This window comes from Camelus dromedarius, chromosome 13 (genome assembly GCF_036321535.1).
Source record: "Camelus dromedarius isolate mCamDro1 chromosome 13, mCamDro1.pat, whole genome shotgun sequence".
Classification (NCBI taxonomy): domain Eukaryota; kingdom Metazoa; phylum Chordata; class Mammalia; order Artiodactyla; family Camelidae; genus Camelus; species Camelus dromedarius.
In genome coordinates, this window is record NC_087448.1 from 61,371,757 (window position 1) to 61,395,431 (window position 23,675).

Genomic DNA, 23,675 nt, shown 5'->3' on the forward strand with positions numbered 1-23,675 from the left:
CTGGGTGGAAGCCTTCTGCCTGGTCCCACGCGAGGACCCACTTCAAGCAGCAGAGTCCATGACTGACTCATCAAGGGGGCTGAAACTGGCTGAGCTATTGTACAGGAAAAACATGGTTTCAAAAACATATTTACATATGTGTTTCAGTAGGTGTCTGACTACCAGTTCCTTGAAGGGATGGAGTAGGCATCTCCTCTGGGTTGCCAAAACGCAGTGTCGTGCCTGGTGCACAGAAGGGGCTCGGGGCAAATTTGTTAAGTAACTGACAGAATAAATGAAAGGTGCGAACAATACCTCCATCATGAAACAACAACTTATATGTTTGTTCCTGCATTGCTCCGGAGCGTTTTACTCCAGTCCCAGGGTAGCTGGTGCCTTGATGACTGTCCAGAAAAACCGACTGCTGGACTCTAACTCATTTTGCAAACACATTTTTACTTCCTAGCATGTTTTTCCTTCAGTAAGAAATTTGTCAAAAATTACAGTTTAAAAAATAAATTCTAAAGTAGTTTCTCAGAAAAATTTTACCTTCTCCAGATTAGATAAAGAGGGAAATGTTTACTATTTGCTAAAAACTGAAAAAGGATGGTTTTGTTATGAAAATAGATTTTTAAAATTCAGACTAAAATGAAAAGAATATTGCCTTTTCCCTTGCAAAATGAGAATAAAAGTTTTTATATAAGGAGTTTAACCATGATGGTGATGACACCAGCTAAGATCTACCAAGGACCTGTATGCTAGGGGCTGGTCCAAGTGCCATGCACAGTGTTGAGTCCTTACGTTTTCAGAGTTGGTACTATTTTTACCCCCAGGTTATTGATGCTGAAATGTAAGAGAGAGTTCAGATGCCTTGCCCAATTCATTCATTAGTTAGTGGCAGAGATGGTGTTTGACCCAAGTCGGGCTCTGAGGTCCCTGCTCTTAACCCCTCTTCTCAACCGCCTCCCTGCAGTGGCTATAAATTATCTTTCTATTTCTTTTCTTTTCTTAAAACGAATTGCTCTCCCTACCTGTCCCACCTTGCCCCAAAAGATTAAATTGGGCAGCATCATATTGTGTTTATATTATATTTTTCATTCTGACTTATAAATCTATTCTAATTTCGGTGCTGGCATGTGTCTGAAAGGTTGTATGTGTATGGAGTTTATGCAGAAGCATATATTGTCAGAGAGGACGGCGATTTTTGTGAATCCAAAATTGGTCTAGCTTAAGCCAAACTAAGAGGTAAGAACTGTGTTCTTTTCTCTCTCCTGAGGGTGATAAGTCTATACTTAGGCTGAAGAGTTAACCAATAAACTGAGAAGCCTTTTAAAATGCTGCTAAAAAAAAATCACTATTTGATTTGATTTATACTCAGGTACAAAGAAAGGGAAAAATGTTCCCAAGCTGCGGTGTCTTACCAGGTGCATGGCAGAGCTCCGAGGTGGATGTGGCTCGATAAGCAACTGAGATGGCGTTTGTCCAAAGTTCTGTATCTGGGCCTCCATGGCCTGCGGGGGAAGGAGAGTGACTGTCACAATCAATATGCATCAACAAGAGAGGTCAACGCACTCTTTGACAACGCAAGTGTATCCCAAGTCAGCCATGAAAAAAGTCCAGAAAAATTCACCGGGCGCTCTTCTCCCCGGGTGCAGAATCATCCAAGTGTTAGTATTTTGTAGACAAGCTTTGCTTCTCCTTCCAAACATGCTTCCATTAACCAAGTCACTATTCTTATTTAGAAGCTGAGGTTAAATGTGGAAATGTTAACCTGTGCATACATGCATGCAGCTAGAAACCAAAGAATATTTTGAACACTAAATACAACACATATACCTTAATAAAGTCCTTTGTAAGAAGGAACGTATGGGGATCTCTAATGAAATAAGCTTCTGGAATCTTAACGGGAAAAAAGAATGAGACGTGAAGTCCACTAAGAATACAAAACAAAATTAAAAAAAAAAAATCACGTTCTAATCAATTCAGAGGGCAACCAGTAGAAAGAATACAAAGACTTTCGTGTAATAATTTAATACAGCAAAACTCTCACTACAAAAAATGTATTTTACTGTGCCAAGCTACTGTAAAATGATTCTGGAATCTTATTTATAAGGTATGAATTAATTTCTATCGAAAATTTTCTGAAATTTTAGAGAGAATTAACCCAAAGAGGAAATAATTCTTGGGGCATCCTGAGCTATGCAATGTCATTAAAGTCTATGCAGGTGGAAATATTAATGAGGTTTTGTGACTTCAGTGAATAGAAATAATTTTAAATCTCTAACTGTACGGAGTGTATATAATATGCCTTTTTTGTGTGTAGGTCAAAGAGATAATCTCATAAGAGATTTAAGTATTTCCTCTATACATAAATTTTACAGATGAAAATTTTAATATCTTAAGCTAGACTAACAAATATTTTTCTGAAATACTCTATGTATGTAATTTAAGTCAACAAGGAGAAGCACAATATTTATTATGATTGTTACTCTGTCACCATGCTAATTTTTCCCCTAAAATTGTGTGCTGTTTGGTTGCACATAAAAGTGAAATATGAAACTCACTGCTGAGTACTTGGGAGTGCAGGTAAGGTGGTAGATGGCTCTCGACACAGCACTGCCACCAACAGCATCACCATCTACAAGTCTCATTTATAAAGTCCTTAAATTTAACAATCTGTCCTCCTAGACTGCATTTCAAGAAAATGTTTATCAATAAAAATGTGAATTTTCAAATTTATTAGCAATATTAAACATGAATGCATCATTATCTGCCATATTTTAGCAACTGCATAAATGGGGTTTTTGTTCTTTTATCTGCAGAGGCTACAGGATGAATTACTGACTCTCTTAAAGTGCTGTCCAATTTTAATGTATACATTTATCTGCATGGTGTCCACTCATACACAAAGGGTGACTACTAAACTAAATCGTACTCATGTAGATACCATCATATTTTATCTCCCCAATGCAAGATTTATGATTAGGAAGGGGAGACACCATTTCTGGTTAGGTTCACATTATAAACAGTAAACTCTTGAGAATTATATGAGAAACACACAAACAAAAAAGCAGTAACTATATTGTTAAAGCTGCCCTGGTTAGAAAATGTCCAATATCTAGGTTAATGTACCATAAACTAAATCTCTCCAACAGCAAGTACTATTGCCTGTGTTTTTACTCCTCCAGACAGAGGACCAGGGTGGCGGTAGGGAAGACAGAAGTAACATCAAACACATTTAAATCTCTACATCAGTGCCTTGCACGTAGTAGGTAGCCTTTAAATGTTCACAGAATGAATTAGCAAACTTGGTTTGCTTGACTTAAACTTTTTTCTGAAAAGGAAATAAAAATATTAGATTCAAATATGTTAGGAAATGGATTTAATTTCCAGAAATCTTCTCTACAGTTCTCTTTAGTGGGTCCCGCCTCTGATCCTTTTGGACCGAGGCAGAATGTACACCCACATATCTTAAATGACTCTCAATGGCATCAGAGTAAATCTTAAATTGTGCTCAATCTCACCGTTTCATTAAGACAAGCTATTCCCAGCATTCAACATTTATTTAAGATTAAACTGAATCCCTGTTCCTTGTGATTCACATCACATGCCTTCATGACCTAAAGGTTCTTACTCCGATATTTATCTTCTAGCTACCTTGTAACCCTGCCTTCCAATAAGTCCTTACCCTCTGATGTTAAACTGAACAGGTCTTTCTGATCTTGAAAAAACATGCTGCCTTCCCAAAGTCTATTACAGTGTTTGAATGGGAAGGGAGTACCTACTGATTTTCTTGACTGGTTCTCCCTGTCATCTGTTTTCTGTGCTCCCTCACTTTTAGGACTCATCAATGTGTTCTTTCTCATCAAGAAGGGAGGTACTCTGTATGGGAGCATGCCCAGGGATATACACAGCCCATTCTGCAACCTATGAAGCATAGCAACTGAGTAGTTATTCTGATGTAGGAGGTAACATTTCCCTTCATGCTAACCTTGGGCAGGGTTCTAAATCCTTCCTAGATGCCCTAAATCATAACAAATGTTCACCATATTCTCACAGGATATTTTTCCCCTTTTTCCATGGAATTCAACAAGTAATACTTTATGTGTGTCTGTTTGCTTAGACTGTGAACCTCTGCCAGTCAGGGCTGTGATTTAGCCCTACAGAATCCAAAAATGTTTGCTGAATATAAATGTGGGGAAATGGTGGGGCATTTGGGCAAAACTGAAAGGTAGCCTGAAAAAAGAAAAGCATAGTTGCAGAGAAAACTTCAGAGTTCTTTACTTTTACAATTCAATATCACAAAAACAACTAAGTCAACAAACATCTGTTGAATGTTAACTCTACACCAAGGGATACAAAATCAGATATCAGACTGCCCTCCAGATGTTTTCAGCCCATAAGGACATGGGATGAGTACATCGTTGCCCACGGCAGGTAGGACCACGGTGGAGGCCAGCCCGGGGTGCCAGGGAGCCTGGAGGAGTGATGTCCAAATCAGACTCAGAGTGGAGGATGGGGTGGGGGGGATCGTAGGGCCTTTAGGGAAGAGACTTCCAGAAAAAGGACATGAGCTGAGGTTTGAAGGTTAAGTAGAAATTAGCTGGTCAACAACATGAAAAGAGTTTTTGCTATATGGACTTTTTTGCTGTATCATGGAATTTTTCCATTAATACAATTTTTCCAACTATATCAAGTTAAAAAAAAAATACCCAAACAACTACTTACAGTTAATTATAAGGTGGATTTTTTCCTGTATTATCAGAAATGGGATCTTAAAAATTTGACATCTTTCTTTTTCTCTATATATTCTGCATTGACCAGAGAGACCATGTTATTTATAAAACATATACTTACTGAGCACCTACTATGTACCCGGTACCATTCTAGATAGCTCTGATACTCACCAAACAAACAGATAAAGATGCCTGCTTTCCTAGAGGTTATATTCTAGCCAGGACACCACAGGGCTTACACTCAGCCAGATGTCACACATTGGAATCTAGAGTCAGCTCACAGACATGAGTCTAGTGGCCAACATTTATGTGTCAGGAAATTTCATATAGTAAATTGGATTTTTTGGCTTCTCTTGGAAAAACCAGAAGATCTGGCATTAACCCCATCAGCATTCCTGCATGCAACACGTGTCTGGAACCAAGGCACAGAGACTCTTTTTTTCATGCCCACCACTCATGTGACCCATGCATGCACTGCCTGCTGGCTTGCTTCCCTAACTCACTCCCTGCCTGAATGCTATAGACTTCAGTTTGTGAATCCTTTTAAAATCTAGTACCAACACTTCAGTTTGTGTTACAAGAAATCTATTGCTTTGTGTATCTATTGCACTTTCAAATGAAGAAAGAATGAACTAACATTGTGTGTGTGAGAGCCCATGAATTGTGTAATGCGTATGGCAGAAGCCTCAATCTGGGGAAATAGGTCTGTAAAGCTAGCTTACTTCATTGAATCTAAGATGTTATCCATTATTAGAAGCATCATTATTTTGTATACTCTCAAGAAGTGAAAAAAGTTGCCAATTAAACAACAATACATCATTGACTGTAAGGCACTGGGATTTGGAATACTGAGATATAAAAATGACATACATCTTAGAATCAGTGAGTTATAGTACTTTTTACATATAATAGACTGTGATGTTACAAGTCACATATTTCATACAAATCTAACATAGGCTTAAAACACTAGAGTTCTGAAAACCAATGTGACTGACAAAACCTTTGGTATTTTACAAATATGGAAGACCATGTATTCATTACTAGGTAACCTTTTGGTAGGATAACATCAAAATATAAATCTGCTTATAATTAAATAATAACCTTGTTTCACAAGCCATTGTAATTGCTGAATTTGCTATCTATTTTTTGAGGTTTAAGAAAGATAAAGTTCATGAAGTACACTAATCTTACGTGTATAGTTTGGTGACTGTATAGGTATGTGTGTGTGTGTGTACCTTTTTCGCCTTATACCACCACCCAGATCAAGACAGAGGGCTCTGGAACGGAACTGGAAAGCTCCGCACCTCGACCTGGGTGGCGGTTACTGGGACCGTACATATGTCAGGGTTGCCTCTTTTCCTGCCAGGCACTTATTTCCACTCCTCATCGTCTGCCAAGCTGATCACTATTTTGATGTTTATCATCATTGATTATTTTTCTGTTCTTGAACTTGTGATAAATGGAATCGTATAATATCTTTATTGTATCTTTTTCTGATCAACATAATGTCTGTGAGATTCATCCTTCTTGTTGTGTGTCAACAGGGTTTTGTTTTTCTTTTGCTGCTTAGTATTCCATTATGTTAATCTGCCACAACATATCAAGTCTCCTGTTGATGGATATTTGGGTTGTTAACAGTTTCAGGTTATTGTGAATAAAGCTGCTTAGAAAATTCTTGCACATGGCTTTTGAGAGGGGAGAAGTCACTTCTGCCAGGTGTATACCTAGGTATGGGGTTGCTGAGTCACAGGGAAGGAATTGTTCCTAAATTGTTCTTCAAAGTGATTGTGCTGATTTTGAGTATTTGTAAGTATCTGTGAATGAAGAATGAAAATGTCAAAGCTGTAAACAGAGCAATGATTTAGGCCGTGTGGCCTTTTACGGTACTGATATGCTGAAACTCTTACGTATCAAACTCAATGGTGTCTGATAAAATAATTATATAAGGAATACTGCTTTATTTCTTTACCAAGAATTGTGCAGATAGAAAGGGCAATTAAGTTAGTTTATTAAGAGATTTAAATTTTAATTGTTATATCAATTCTTACTTATTCTTATAAAAATTTTGTTGAATATTTGTTGAGCAGTCACCTTATATTTAGCATTTATTTTTCTTTCCAGCTAACATCTGTCAAGGAGTAGGTAGGTTAAGGGAGGGAGGGATAAATTAGGAGCGTGGGATTAACAGATACACACTACTGTATATAAAACAGATAAACAACAAGGACCTGCTGTATAGTACAGGGAACTATATTCAATATCTTGTAATAACCTATAATGGAAAAGAATCTAAAAACAATGTATAACTGACTCACTTTGCTGTACACCTGAAACTAACAGAACATTGTAAATCAATTATACTTCAGTAAAAAAATAGGTAGGTTATAAAATTAGAGGGGGAAAAAAAGACCTTTTCAACCCCTTGGGGGAAGTTTTAAAACATGGAATTCTGTAGGGGAAGGCAGAGAAGTGAAGGAAAACGTGAACTGAACTATGCTTAGGAGAACAACAGAAGTACATTTGCACGGTATGTGTGGTTTTCAGATTTCATACACAAATAAGACCCACGACTCAGTTTTACCTGCTTATCTGTAATATAAAGTTCCCACTAGGGAAAGTTCCTATTAGTTCCTATTAGGACAGTTTCCTTCTTGTCCCTTCCCTACTTTCTGACCGTCCCAGTCCTTGGTCTTGTTAGGCTCTCTTTGACAAATCCTCCAGGACACACCTGCCAAGTTCCAAGATTACCCACGCCTTCATCCAACTCTCCTCTCTCCTCACTTATTCTCAACAAGCTCTCTCCAGTCTTCCATCTTCCCCACAGATGAGGGCCACTGTGTGGCTGTGTCACTGATGCCATATGCAAAGGTGCCCAGTTAGGGGGCAAATGAGTGATGGAATTGACCCCAATTGCCAGAGGAAGCAGCACCTTTTAAAATTCATCCTCCTAAAGAGAGTGTCTTTTTTTAGTTTGCACAAAGAGGCCATATGTGTTTGCTATGCCTGTGACATGTGTATGCCTCATTCCTCTGACCTGTTGCACCTCTTGCTTAATTGCTTTTTTTTTTTCCTTCTTGCCTTCCCTCCCAAGAAAGTTCTACCTCCTCTATGAATAAAGATACAAGTCTGGGATTAAATCTTCAGAAGAGGAAGTGAACATGCTGTGGTTTATGTGTCTTATTTGTCTGCCTGTTAATGCAAAGACTTCACAGCCAAGGTGAAAGTAAACATTGCAGCAGCTAAGTCATAGTTTAGAATGACGTTCAAATTAATGATACATTCAAAATACTCTAAAAGAAAGAAATTACTGTTTAGGTGAACAAATGTGCTTTCTCCTTCCCTTTGTGTAGCCTAGTTATCTATTTACACTTTCTCTGGTATGCACCAGATTAAAAACTTAGATTAATCTTGTCTTTTCGTCAATGCAGGTAAATTTAACCCAGGTCCTTTTTTCTCCCATAGAATCTTCACAACTTCTAGTCTTTTTTGCAAATGCAGTTTAGTATTGCCTTTCAGATGAAACGCCATCAGGTCTGAGTGCCATGGGAGAGACAGTGTGAGGAGGCTAATGAGGTAGGCTGTCAAATGACTTGCTTCATCCATTTCTGTTGGTCTGTACAATCTTTTAAATGGTTTTCCAGAAAAACTGGCATTTTATAAAGCACCACAAGCTACACTACCCACAATGCAAAATACCAGACTCTGTCCAAACTGCGAGTCAGTTATTGACAATTTTCTGACAATTTAAGAAAAAAATAGTAAAAGCTTGGGAACACAGAAAAAGATTTTCAAACAACGTCCTTAGTATTGTGTTTAATCTCACTCCGCAGTTCTTACTTATAATGCTTTTATTTTAATGCTTGAGAGTGGATAAGCTTTTTTTTTTAACCAGAAACATACAACTTAGACATGCAGCTAAAAAGCATATGTGATTTTTTTTATCATCTTTGTGTTCTACCTCCAATTCTACCAATTCTATACCAAGTAGGAAAAAATATGGAATTTTGAGAAGTCTGAAATGATAAAAAGAAAGATTACTTAATGGAAAAATGTATTTTAACTGATAAGCTTTTGCTTCTGGTTTATTGTTATAATAAAACAAGATCATATAAAGCATTACTTTTTAATGCTGGAGAAACAAGCAAAATAAATCAAGCAAATAATATCTGTACTTTATTATTTCTTGCCTTATAAACATTTAACTATATAAAAAATTAAAATGCTATTTTATATTCAACTGCTTCTAGTTTTTCATAGAAACTACAAAACAGAAGAACCAGGATGTTTCCTTTGTTTTAACAATCAACTGCATTAAGGCTGCAAAATTATTTGCATAGTATTATGCAAAAATTGTTAGAATATTTAAGAAAATATTTGGTAATTCAAGTGAAAAAGAGTCACATTTCTTTAGCTATCAGATGATGTCAGACCATACTTGAGGAAGGGGGTTTGGATTTGCTCTTCTACCTGCCTGAGTGCTTGGTTGTATTCTTTTGGTATAAATCTAAAAAAAAATGAAGATGAGACTTATCCTCCTGCTGATTCCTATTTCCTCCTTGGAATGATGAATTGTAAGGATATTATGTAATTGACTAACGAAATGAATGTGAAAAAATAAGCACCATATTCTCTACATATGAGAAAGCTCTGTCCAGAACTTTTTTTTTTTTTAAATTAGGTCAGTGCCACTGGTGGCCAGCTCACTCAACCTTTCTACCTAAAAATAAATATAAGTCAAGTCAGGTTGAAAAAGCACATGTATTTTAGTGTAGCAGGTAGTGGCTGTCCTACCCTGGATGCCTTAAGTAAGTCTGCTCATCCTAGAGTGGTGACTAACTCAGAGGGGCAGAGAAGTGAGCTGGGTCAGCATCCTGGTTCCCAGGAGCCTGGTCTCCATGGACTACATCACTGGTACTCCCTCCCCCTCTGGCTTCCCACTGGCTTCAGCAGCTGAGAAGTCAGGACAAAAGAAAGGTGAATTTTTATGGTGTGTCCCTCATTGCCAAGTCCCAGTTTGGCAGTGGCTGGGTTGCACTTCTCTACCTAAGGCCACAGGTCCTGCGGGGTGACCACCTTCCAGGGCTACTTCTCCTGCCAAGCTCAGCCAAAAGCTCCCTCCTCTTATGTCCTCAGGCCTAGGTGTGGCACCTAGCTGTTAATCCCTGGAGGCTTTGCCTTCCTCGTCATCCACTATATCCTGCCCATATTTTTGTAAATAGGACTATAGTTAAACTTTTCATTATCCCTTTAAAGTTTTCTAAAATTGTAGTAAAATACACACAACATAAAATTTATCATCATAACCATTTTAAGTGTACAGTTCAGTAGAGCTAAATACATTCATACTGTTGTGCAACCAATCTCTGGAACTCTCTTTATCTTGAAAAACTGAAACTCTGTACTCATTAAATAACTGCCCATTTCAACTTCCCCTATCCCCTAGAAACCACCCTTCTACTTTCTGTCTCTATGATTTTAACTGTTCTAGGCACCTGGAACCATACAGTAATTTGTCTTGTTGTGACAGGTTTATTTCTCTTAGCATAATATTCATCCTCCAGGTTCATCCCTGTTACAGCATGTGTCAGAATTCCTTTCCTTTTTAAGGCTGAATAAAACTCCATTGTATGCATATGTCACATTTTGGTTATCCACTCAACCGCTGATAAGGCCCTTGGGTTGCTTCTACCCTTTGGCTATTGTGAATAATGCTGCTACGAACATGGCTGTACAAATTATTCTTTGAACTCTTGCTTTCAATTCTTTCAGATATATACCCAGCAGTGGAATTGCTGGATCATACAGTAGGTCTATTTTTCATTTTTTGAGGAACTTCCATATTGTTTTCCAGAGAGGCTGCACCATTTGACATTCTCACAGTAGTGCCCAAGGGTTCCAGTTTCTCCACATCCTTGCCAACATTTGCTATTTTCTGTTTGTTTGTTTGACGGTAGCCAGCCTAATGGGTATGAGGTTGTATCTCACTGTGGTTTTGATTTAAATTTCCCTAATGGTTAGTGATGTTGAGAATCTTTCCCTGTGCTTGTTGGCCATTTGTATATCTTTTTCAGAGTCTTCATTATCCCTTTGAGAGAGTAATGTGCTGAGACCCTGACTGATACAAGTAGAAATGGTATTTGTATAATATATAACAAAAATGCTGGCTAGTTTTTAACTTCATTTCCAGGTAGGACTGTCCAACATATGATTATATCCAAGTCCAAGACATTTCACTGAGGATTTAGAATATTTTGCAGGAAAACATGGTTATAAGCTTCTTGGGGGAGGCCATGAAGTCTCTTTGCCATGTATACTTGTTGATCCTCAAGAAGAGAATTAAAACACTCTTTTCTAGATGATTTAGAGACTGACCTACCTGAAACAAGGGTTTTAGCAGATGATCTCTTAAGGATGCTTCCAGGTTTTTGGTTCTTTGCTCACTTTTGGCTTGATCGCTTACTAGTACATAAGCAGAATACTCAACCCAGGAATGCTTAATGATATGTGAGAGGAATCAGTATTATGTCCCTGCCAGATTCTCCCTGGCTGAATGGATTTAGATGAAGCAAACTCTATGCTGGCTGATGCAGGAAATGGAGGAGGGACTGAAGTTGAGGAGAAGGCAGTGATGGAGGAGGAGGAATGAGAGAGAGACAGAGGTACAGGTGGTGACCCTTCTTCACTATATGAAATTAAGTTCACTTGGAATGTCTGATCATGCAAAGAAGATAATAATGAAAATAATAAAAGCTGAAATAGATTTGTTTGGTATGTGGGAAGACATCAAGACAAAGGTTCACCAGGTGCTGGCATAAACATTACAAAATGAAATCATGCACTTTTATTAAAGTAAATTCAAATTAAAAATAGTATTGCATGTATTTGGCAGATCAAAATGCTCTTCTTTAATTTGGCATAAATGGGAAACAATAATTTAGATATACTATATTGAGATCAAATGGCTTTAAATAGGCTCATTATCAGTATGTTTAAAACCTTTAAAAATGAGTCCTAAACATCTAACTGAAATGCTTAGGTACTTAGCTTGAGTAATATCTGCTTCAACAATCTGAAGCACGCAATGTGTTTTGAATCACTGTTAATTTATGCTAAGGTAACAACTGTGTAACATAGCTGAAATCTATGTTAATAGAAGATAAAGAAATTCCTTCCAGCAATTTCTACTACAAACAGCAGGCTGCAATTGTCATCCTTCTTCCGTGTGTAAAATATGACTTTAGATGCTTGCAAAAGCATTTGCTGTTAATTTCTGAAAATCGATAATTAGCACTTCTCAGCACCAAACAATAAAAATAACACAAAGAGGAGAAAAAGCACACCTCACATAAATGACACACATCCCACTTTGACTAGCTGCATTATTTATGCTTTTCTATGGACGATTGATGACCATGGACTAGCAAAGGACTGCAGTAATTAGGAGGAGAAAAGATAAACCTAAATTAAAGATTTATTCACTAATCAAAATTAAATGTGTGTCATTAATTTCCTTGATACAAATTCCTACGTAGAAACTCCTTTTGCTGAATCACCCCAATGCATGTCTTACTGCTGGACATTAACAAGTACATTTGAACCTATACTCATTAGTTTTAGGGGTCATAATACTCTTCTTGTTCCCAAAATGATTCTTTAAATTCAAAGAATACCTAATGTGTGTTTCCAGTCCTATAATTTAAAATATTGGCTTTTCCCTTCTGTTTTAATTTGGCTTTTGAATTTGTTAGCATTTTTAGCTCAGGAAAACTTCTATTAATTATAGGGGAAAAATTAAGGTGGTTTTAGGAAATCTTTATCAGCCTTTCTGTTGATCAATTGTTGGAATCATGTCTCAGAATAATTGCCTAGGAGAACATCCCTCCTTTGAAAACAATTCGGTATCATGGCACCAGTAACTAGACTACACTGTACAACTGCCCACTCAAATGACCCAAAAATGGGTGATCATATCTTTGGTCAGTTCAAAGAAAGAAGTCAGAAACAGGGAAAGGAAAAGACCAGAGATGACAAATTCACAGAAAGAGTAAGCAATGATTGTAGAGGCCATCAATGTTCTCACTACAAATGCCTTCATTTACATCATTGGGACTTTTGTGGGTCAATTTTGTTTCCTTATAAATTTTGTAAGTTCATCTTCTAGGAAAGCCAGCATTGCAGCTGTTTTTATTAAAGACATATCTGTCTTGTTGATTCTTGACAGCCCTATCATGTCGGTTCTCTGTAGTAGCAAGGAATGTTTCAGCAAGAAAATAAAAACTGAAGTGATCTATTCTGCTTCGTATGGGCATATTTTTACCATAGCAGAGCCAAAGGAATGCTTTGTTATCCCTGTCAGATCAAAGAATGAGACAAATGAAGAAGATATACTCCAAGACTAAGAAATATTAGTAACAGAAAATTAGACTAAAAATACCATATATTTATGACTATTGGCAACATTGAAATGTATTTAATGTTTTGATATTCAAGCATAAGTTGATAAATGTGTATATGCATATAAATAAATATTGCATGGCCCATATGTTTGAATAGCTTGCCAGCCAAACAGCCTTTTATGGTAGGCTTATGTGTATACCTCTTACAGTCAAAGAGAAGTCATCTAAATCATATTTCGGTTTGGCAGTGTCAACTATAGACAAGACAATACAGAGAAATAAATTATTAAAGCAGAAGTTCTTACAAGATACTTCATTTAATTATGCTTTTGGGTAATAACACACAATGTCTGTGTAATGCTTTCAGTTTACAAAGCATTTTCACATAGCTTTTCTTGTATGGTCCTCAAATACAGCCTTATGAGTTAGGTATCATTTCTGTTATCATATTTTAGGTGGTTAAACAAAGGTACATAAAAGTAAAGCGACTCAGTGTCACTCAAATAATAATGACGGGGCTCTGATATAACCTATTATCTGATTTCCACCTTTCCATCATCTTTTATTGCCAAGTATCCTATAATCATACTCTGAGGCAGACAGGCTTGAGTTATTCTATCCATGATTGTAAGAGCGATAATTTTTAAAAACAATTTTAGAGTAAAATATTTTCACCCATTATAAGCGTACAGTAAACGATTTTTGTGGCATTTAATTTGTAATCTCTACTAACCAAATACTAACTATGGCATAAACCCCTAGTGCCTTTGGAACTCTCGAAGACTGATAAAACCTACATTTTCTGGGATGTGATTAAAACAAATGATAAAATAAATGGCTGATAAAGGTTTCTTAAAGCTATCTTAAAATTTTCTCTGTAATTACTGGAAGTTTTACTGAGTTGAAATTTTTAACAAACTTAAAGGCATAAACAAAATAGAAAGACAACCTTATGGCTTAAGTTAGTAAAATGGAAATGCACATTATATGTCCCTTACATTTTTAAGAATCATTTTGGAAGTAAGAAGAATATCATCTCTAAAACCAATAAGCATTAGTAAGTATTCTGTTATTTATAAATTCCTAGAAAATAATGGGACTAAGAAACCTTGACTTGAGAGCCAGGAGACCTCATTCAACTCTTGCTCTGATGCTACGTATCTGTGTGTCCTTGGAAAAATTATTTAAAAGGGTGTTAGGCTAGATTAATGGTTTTCAATTGGGATTTGAATTGTATATAAAATGCCTGTAGAGAATATTTTTTCCAAAATAAACCTGACTGAACCCTCTCCCTGGATATTCTGAGATGCCCATGGGATACAGGAGGGGGCGGGGATGGAGAGTTGGATGGGGCTAGATGGATGTGGCCTGGGGATGTGAAAATAGAAGAGAGGGTAATGGTGAGGATAAAGACCCAAGAAGAGTTACAATTTTTGAAATTGGGTGACAAGTGCATAGGAGTTCATTCTGCCATTCTCTCTACTTTTGTAGGGGGTGGGAAAAAAAGCATTCTAAATCATTCTAACACGTTTAGTAGAGGGCTCCTTAAACTGTAGTGTCTCAAACAACTCACCTGAGGATCTCCTTAAATGCATGTTCAGATTTACTAGGTCGGGGAGGCCTGAGAGTGGAGTCTGAAGTTCTAACAAGTTCCCAAGTGATGCTGATATTGTTGGTCTATGGACCACATTTGAGTCGCAAAGAGTTAGAAAACCATGGGGCCAGATACTTACAAGCCAGAATAGCCTACTTCCTAAGCAGGTTATACGATGGAGTTCCTTCACCATCATTTGGAAGGGAAAAACATAAAGTAAATCAAGTACTTTTTATTAATATGTAAAAATGGATAAGGAAGATACTCATTATCATGCTTAAAAAAACACTGCTCAAATAGTCAGATGAGCTTGTCTACGAGAAAAGTGCCTAGAAGATTATGATATAAGCCAAGACTTAAGACAATCTAAATAATATCTAATATCCAACAGATCTAGTGTTTACATATTATGAAGAGCTTTGTACCACAACTGTTCTGTCATGTTTCTGCCCAGAGGCTGTCATGAAGAAGTTGATTATCAATTACTGCTTTACAAGTATAAAATAAGTTAAGCTATCATATTTCCTCAGCCAGAGATCCTAAACTGTCAAAGAATGTCAATTTTAAATCTGACAAAAAGAAGAAAATTATCTGTTATTCTGACCTCTAATTTCTTGACATTTTAATGCCATAATTGCTGTGGTTAGTGCTGCTTCATGATTTCACCTGTCAAGGGAGAATGAATCAATAACCCTAAGCTATTTCTCAAGTTTTAGCACTACCTTCAAAGCTCAAAGTTCTAGGCAGATTGTGGGATATATATATACACATTTACAAAAGTGACATACGTAGATTTTCAAATAATATTTCTCCTTTAAATCAGTGTTTAATTTAAGCATTAAAAATTCATCTTCCTAAGGCTAGCTGGAGTTTAGTGTAAGACAACTGTAGCCTTCCTTTGGTTTTATCTTTGTGAGATATAGTGATCTTCACATTTTAAAAATACTAAGATTAACATTATCAAATAAAAGGAATGCACTGAGCTCAACAAAAGACTTAACACTGTGAACCCTGCTTTTTTCAAGAGCCTCTGTCTGATCATTTAGGTAGATATTGACTCTCTCAAGTCATAGTACCACAGGGCAGAGCTCTGGGAAAATGCTGATTTTTTTAAAACATTTTTTTTGTTGAGTTATAGTCATTTTACAATGTTGTGTCAAATTCCAGCGTAGAGCACAATTTTTCAGTTATACATGAACATACATATATTCACATTTTTTTCGCTGTGAGCCACCACAAGATCTTGTATATATTCCCCTGTGCTATACAGTATAATCTTGTTTATCTATTCTACATGCCTGTCAGTATCTATAAACTTTGTACTCCCAGTCTGTCCCGTCCCACCCCCCGCCCCCTTGGCAACCACAAGTCTGTATTCTATGTCTATGAGTCTGTTTCTGTTTTGTATTTATGCTCTTTATTTTTTTTTTTTAAGATTCCACATATGAGCTATCTCATATGGAATGGATGTTTTGATAGAAAGAGCTGTGCCTTACAGACAGCCTTCTTACGGGGGGATGCATATGTAAAGGGGCATAAATGACAGCCAAATAACAAATATACTATATACTTCATTTCACTTATCCACAGAGTTCTTTTTTGTGACAGAAGATGCTAAATGCTTTTATGCTGGCAAACGTATGTTCTGTATTATCCCTCCTTTATAGAGAAAGCAGTAGAGGTAGAGGAACATTAAATGAGTTGGCCAGATTAGAAAGCTCACAGGATTCAGGTGGGTTCTCATCTTTTGCAGGTTCTTAAATGTTAATGCAGAACTTTTTTTGTGGAAATACATTAGTCATGGGGTGGAGGAGGTAAGGGTGGGGTATGGAGAGAGGGAGAGTTAACTTATATTCCTTGCAAGATCATTTAATCTATTAAGTCTACGACATACTAAGTGGTTCCCTCCTGGTCTTAAGGAAATAAAGTATCTTCATAAACAATTTTGAGTTGACAGAGGTCTACTGGGTCAGGACGAATGTCTCTGCTTGTGTGTGCATGAGCCTATGCTGTCTGGCGGGAGAAGGTAACAGTGTTCCAGGTGGGAGCTCTCTCACCTCGTATTCTGAGAACTGGCAGAAGAGTGTTTGAGTGAGAGAGGCAGGTGAGAGGTTTAGGAGGGAAGATATACATGTCACAGAATGACTCTGGAAGTTTCTCTAGTGGAAACTCAGCATTCAGCAATCTGTGCCCTCAGAATGGGAATGCTGGAAGGAGATTCCTGAAGTAGGGCACTCAGTCTGCATCACAGTGCAGTAATCGGAGCAGCAATGTATTACTGTTCAGATTGTCTATATAATAACAACATTGTGGCTGAACCGCTCTTACCCAACAAAACATTTTTAAATTACACATTTTCATGTAATGTTTCATTACGAAGTCCTACAGTTTGACGATTAAGGCCTATACATAGTTTTTGTCACTGTCCAAAGCAATAGTATAATATGTTGTAGGATCAGGTATTTTTATAGGATTCAAGTACACTATATGCATGTAAAGAAAGTCTCAATTCTAATCCTACTTTCTCTCTATTCTCCCATTTATATCTTTATTTACTCTCATTTAAATGTGAAAAATCTGCTATTTTTCTGTTAATTTTAATGCTGCCTTGTACTCTCATTATATGCAATATATTTAAAATATTTTCATTTTGCCCAAGAGGATTAACTTGCCACTTTCTTCATAAGGACAGCACTTTACAAGGGACAAAAAAGTATAATAAAATATTCAGAAGCAAAAATGTTTATAATATTTAAAAGTCAAAAAACAATTTGGAGTTGGTCTTAGAATAAAAGGGTAAGCTCTTCCAGGAGTTTTCTTTTTTTTTTTTTTTCCCCTGATACTAAAGGTATTAGTTCTGAGAAAAAAAAATGTAGATTGTAAGACATTTATAGATGTGGCATGTATTAAGCAAAAGTAGATTATTAAGAGAACAATTAAGCTCAGAATTAGAATCCCAGTTGTATACAAACCAATCAGATTATTCTGTAGAGAAAATCCTTTATTTCACCAACCAATCTTACAATATCTGGTTTCTCTCTCATTCATTCATTCTCTGTCCCTGTCTCTTTCTCCCAGCTTCAGGCAATAATCCCATTTACTGGTGCATACAACATGGTATAACCCTGCACCTAATAACATGCTGGCAATGTGTTCTTGCAGTATTTAGCCCTAAGGGTCCAATGATCAATGATCATGAGGCCCTTCCCTTCCCTTTCCTCTTCTCTGCTTGAGGCCATACAAATGGAGTCATTTTGTTTTTATAGACGTCTATAAGAAATAACTTTATGGATGCAAATTTTTCTAGTAGAGCTTTATTTCCCAAATCTATGAGTTTTCCACCTCTAAAATTAAAAATAAAAAAATAAAAAAAACATTCCACTGACTAGAAATGTAGAAATGATGACTTGTTTTGCATAGAGCAGATGGCAGATGTCTGGTAGAATGGAAGACTAGGGTACAGCTTCCTTGAAGCAAGACTCATCTAACAGCTGTTGCATCTTCACTCTTTTCACCTATCCGAAATAATTTTGCGCAATGTGGAAGTGATTTAAATAATATATTTTGTGAATACTTTCACAAAAAATACTTATAACACTTACTATAGTATATAATTTCCAACTGTTAGCTATAAAATTTCAGGGTGAGAATATACAGGAATTAAATACTATAACCTCATCTATTTTACTGATACATTTTGAGAACATACTGGAATAAAATATTATAACCTCATCTATTTTATTGATGCACTTTTTGAGTATTCTGTCTAGAAGGTTGTAATTTTGCTTTTATTAAAAACCCAGATACTGGCAGATTATTTAAATGTGAACTATTCATATCTAAATACTCAAGTAGGTTTCATCAATTAATAACATACATAAGGCATTAAGCATCTTAATGAAGATGCTGAAGTAAAACAAATAAAACAGGGATGCTGAAGTGCATTATGTATGTCCGCAATTCAAAAAGGAACGACATGGTGTTCTCATTATTTGTTTATGACATATAACACTAAGTTATCCACATTTGTCAAGAATGTGAATTCCATGTTTTATATAAAAATTTACCTTGAAAGGAAACTCACACAGAAAGAGATGGAAAGCCACATTTATGTTTACGAGATGACAAATTTTTAGAGTAACATGCAACTTATTACCTACCTCCCTCAGCACAGGGTCAGTGATACTGTCCAGGTTCACAGAGCCTTCGTAGGTCAAGTAGTGAAAAACATTCAGAGCACGGACTGCTTCTGGCCCACGCTGCTTATAGCCAAATATAAGGTCAATCCACTGATGAAGTTGGCAAGAAACAAATTCACTTTCCAGGGCCTGAAATGAGGCAAGATAGAAATAAGAGACCATATAAACTTAGTAAATCTCTCTTTTTCTTATTTTGATATATTCTATATAAATTAGTAGAATGATCTTTGCATCCCTGTATTTTATCTGTATGTATGAGACCTTCTACTCTTAGAAATGAGAAAACATAATTTCCAATAAAACATAGACCAAAAAGAAAATTTTCTTTCTACAATACTTAATGTTCTCTTGGCTTCACTGTGTATGTGATGTGAATTTTAATACTAAATATATTTCTCAAAAAGACACATTCATGTTTAAGAGAAAAATAATCTGAAATGCCTGCTTTTTAAAATACCATTTACAATAATTTAATTTCTAATTTTCAAACATCAGTTTGAAACTAGACACTTTTATTAGAAGCTTTGATATACACTTATTTTTCTGCCTAAAGTCTTCAAACTTACTTCTAACACTACTAAAGGGAACGCCTTCCTTCTGCTATGAATTAACTCTGCTATTATACAGGTTAGGAACCATTGGGTAATTTTAGATGTTTGCTAGCCAGTGGGAAATGAATGTAAATTACTAAGAGTCAGTGGCCATATGAAGCTTCCATAAAGAGTCAGGAAAAAAGAGGCGTTCTCATTTCTTAAGAAGCCATCATAAGCTTCCTAGAGGTGTTCTGACAGGTAGGCACGGAGTTCTGCTCACAAGTGTGGTATAAGCAGTGACCATCACGGTGTGGCTTACTATGCCCTGCGCTGCATTCATTTATCATCAATTTCTTATTCATTTTGAGGGCACACTGATTTCAGCAACATGAACAAAAAGCTGCAGAGCTAGCTTCTTAAATTTCAACTATGCAAAGCTGTATGAAACAATTTTCGAAATTACAGCTGTAACTAAATATGTGAATGAAGTCATTCTCTAGCTGCATGTCCCTGATTTGTCAGGTGTTGAAACCAGCTTGGAATTCACTTAATTAATACATGATTTCTTAAATTAGCCCTCTGATAGTTATATTTCATTTTTTTAATTTACAAAATATCTGAAGGGTACTTTTCAACTTTTCCCATAATCACATTTGACTAGTAATTTATTCCCCTCAACCTCTTTTTTGATTTACTTTTCAAAAATTTTTTGGTATTTTATTTACATCAGTTATTTGTGGGTGTTTCTCATTCAAAAATATAAACTATTAGATTTAATGAAAGGATAGTTTTCATACTAAAACTAAACAGAATTTCTATACTCTACATCTCATTGGTCTTGACATAATAGTCCAGACCAGAACACAAAAAAAGGGACTAAAAAACAAAAGAGATGTTGGTTCAAATTCTGTATTGCTTATGTCCATCATACTGGTTTGGTCAATTTGTATAAATGGAAAGTCAGTCACTATTCAGCACTGTTTTCAGTGCTTGGTGCACTAAATGAAAGGATGAAAAAATGAATAAGTGGCACTTCATTATAGAGTAGGCATTGCCCAAGTCTGTTCACTGGAATTCAAAATAGTAGTGAAATCAGATACATCACTTAAAGGGAGGCTTTACCAACATAACACATAATCAGCTAAGAGCAACCATTTCAAACCAATCTTATAGATACGACTAGACATATTTGGAAAGAAAGCGTCAATGAAATTTACTATTAAATCTGTTAGAATAAAACAAATTACTGAACTAAATGCCTAATGCAATTATGAGAGTCGGAAGGAATGATTACTTTTCACTAATTTGAGTTTTAAAACATTTCTTTATTCTTTTATCTCCATCCACTACTTTGATTTTCCTCTGCCAAGGGCAATGCCTAAAATGTGTTTAATGTTTCTCCTTTTGTTTGCATGTGTTTTTATAAACCATTACTCATGTAATGTATTTCTGCGTATATGCATTTTTGATTTATGAAAATGGAATACGGTTACAGATTTCATTTGTTTCTCACTTTTTTTCACTTAGCCTTGCTTTTTAGGATCTACCTATGTTGCTATAGGTAGTCCATTGCTTCCAGTGGCTGCTCAGAACTCCCCCAGTAAGGAGCACTACTCTGTCTCGAACTCGCCATGACACAATTGCGTGATTATGAATGTCCATTACTCTTTGCCCATTTTTTAATGAAGTTCCTTATCTTTAGTTGTCAGTCTGTAGAAGCTCTTCATATACTTTAGATAGCAGTTGTTTGTTGGTTTTAAATATTGCAAATGCATTCTCCCAAATGTCACGTGTCTATTAGCTTTATCCATGCTGTTCTTGGTTGAACAGGAATTCTTAATTTTGAGGTAATCAAATTTTTTTCTTTATGTTTATGCTCTCAGGATTTTGTTTTGAAATAGCAAAGCTAACTTTCTATAATCTGATGCATCAGCTTTATATTTATGGCTTTACTTTTCATATATTGCCCTTTAATCTATCCAGAGTCTACTTTCACTTACGTGTGGTATAGGTGGAGATCCTGCATAATTTCTGTTATGTATAAGGCAGTTTTTCCAAAACCATCTATTAAAAAAAACACACTTTACCTCAGTGACGTGTGCTGTCATGTGTAGTGTGTGAATATATATTTGAAATAAAGATATAAAACTGCTATTGTTACAGAAAATATAAGAATCTACCTACAAAAAGCAATACAATCCTTCCTTCCTTCCTTCTTTCCTTCCTTCCTTTCTCTCCTTTTTATCTTAATATCTGGTAGATTTGTAACCGAGCAGGACCCTGCGGGTCTTCCCAGGACAGACCCCTCCCGCCATGTCCTCTGCCTGCCTCTTGTTTGTAGAAAAGCTGTAGTCTTCCAGGCCTCCCCTGAGTCACAAAAGCCTGACTCAAGAATTAATAATTGAAAGGATGTGAACATGTAGTGACAAAAGCAGCATTTGGGCCAGGAGAACTGGTAACAATTTAAACAGTAAATTATGGCAGTCACAGAAATCTTTAGTTCCTCCCTGAAGTATCTAAATAACGGTTTCTGATGTGCATTCCCTGAGTTGTTTCACAGATCCTAAAACTCCCACCACATAGAAGAAGTTAACTATTTGATTGTGAGCATGTGGCCCCCAGACCTACTGGAGCCGGATGGTTGCTAATGTTAACAACCCCTGCGACACTGCCCTGTTACCTCACCATTAACCAAGCAGAGAATTGTGCACGAGCTGATCACACACCTTTTGACTCCCCTCCCTCACTGTGCCTTAAAAAGTGCTTCCCTGAAACCCATCAGGGAGTTTGGATTTTTTGAGCATTAACTGACCCAGACTCCTCTTCCAGTGTCTTACAATAAACACTGCACTTTCCTTCACCACAAACTGGTGTCAGTAGGTTGGCTTTACTGCCAGCGGGTAAGTGGATCAAAATTTGATAACAGATTTATTTTTCTTTTCAGAGTCAATTAGACTATTTGTGGACCTTTATTCTTCCCTGTAACTTTTACAGTAAGTGTATAGATACATAAAAATAATTTTGATTGAGATTCCAATACATTTATTGATTAATTTTAGGAAAATGGAAAAAATGGATATTAGGTTTTCTTATCTAAGGTCTCAGAATGTCTCTTTATTTATATAGATCATTTTCTCTGCACTTTATTTGAGTTAAAATTAATATAGTCTCCATAAAGGACACTGGCATTCTTGGTTAAGTTAATTCTCAGACAATTCGTAAGTTCTGATGTAATTATAATATTTGAAAATCACATTTTATATTTGGTTACTGATGATGTAGAAAATGCTATGCTATTGATGTCTGAAAGTTGATTGTGATCTTGGTGACTCTTATTAGTTAACTTCTTTATGTTTTTCTTATAAAATTGTTTTTAACCTTGAAAACTACATGAAACAACAGTGGTGATATGGAACATCCTTGTCTTTCTCCTGATCTTAAAAGGGTCGGTCTTGATGCAATACACAAAAATACACCATTCTACACCCATATCCACCCCCCCACCACCATTTTATATATAACACTGTTGGGTTGTTAGATAACATTTTATTTAGATTTTTTTTGTATTGATATCCATCCATGAAACGGCCCTATTTCTTTTTTCCTTTTCTTTCCTCTGGAAACATTTTTTGATTCTTTGGAATCAAGATCATACTAGCTCCCTAAAGTAAGCTGGATGGCTTGCTAGATTTTCTAGAACAATCTGCATAAGAGATGAATTCCTTATTGCTTGAATTTGGTAGAGCTCATTTGTAAAACAATACAGTTTTAGATATTTTTGGGGTTGGAAAATTTACTACTTAAATTTCTTTAAGGCTTTTCTCTATTTCTTCTGGTGCAATTTTGACATTTTATATTTTTCTCCATTTAATTTCAGTTTTAAAACCTATTAGTTTATAGCTGTTTATAATAATCTTTAATTAAATTAAAAATTTCTATGTCTATAGTTACTCTATTCTATTCTGTGTTAGGAAGAAGAGTGAATCAATAAACAATCAAAAAAATAATTTTGCCTCAGTTTTTTTTTTTTTGGAAGGGGTTATAAAATTAAATGACAAAGAAACAATAAGGTAGTAAATTAAACAGATAGTCTTATAGCTTGTCTTACTAGTTACCGCAGAAAGAAAAGAAAATCCAGTTAAAACATTTAAAAGCTAAATCTGGTTCTAAATCAAATGCATGTCTAAGAATTGAATTTTGGATGTCACATAATTAAAGCATGAAGACCTATCTAAAGC

General features: G+C 36.0%; 1 protein-coding gene across 7 annotated transcripts in view; it reads right to left on the reverse strand.

Moving 5' to 3' along the window:
• The window catches only part of NBEA (neurobeachin), a 536,299-nt gene that overhangs the window by 23,088 nt on the left and 489,536 nt on the right, over positions 1-23,675 (reverse strand). For all 7 annotated transcript variants that reach the window (XM_031465874.2, XM_064493205.1, XM_064493203.1 and 4 more), the window contains 2 exons: positions 18,866-19,033; positions 1,401-1,490 (listed from right to left, as the gene is read on the reverse strand). In XM_031465874.2, coding sequence (XP_031321734.2) covers positions 1,401-1,490; positions 18,866-19,033 — 258 coding nt within the window. The remainder of the gene's footprint in view (positions 1-1,400; positions 1,491-18,865; positions 19,034-23,675) is intronic.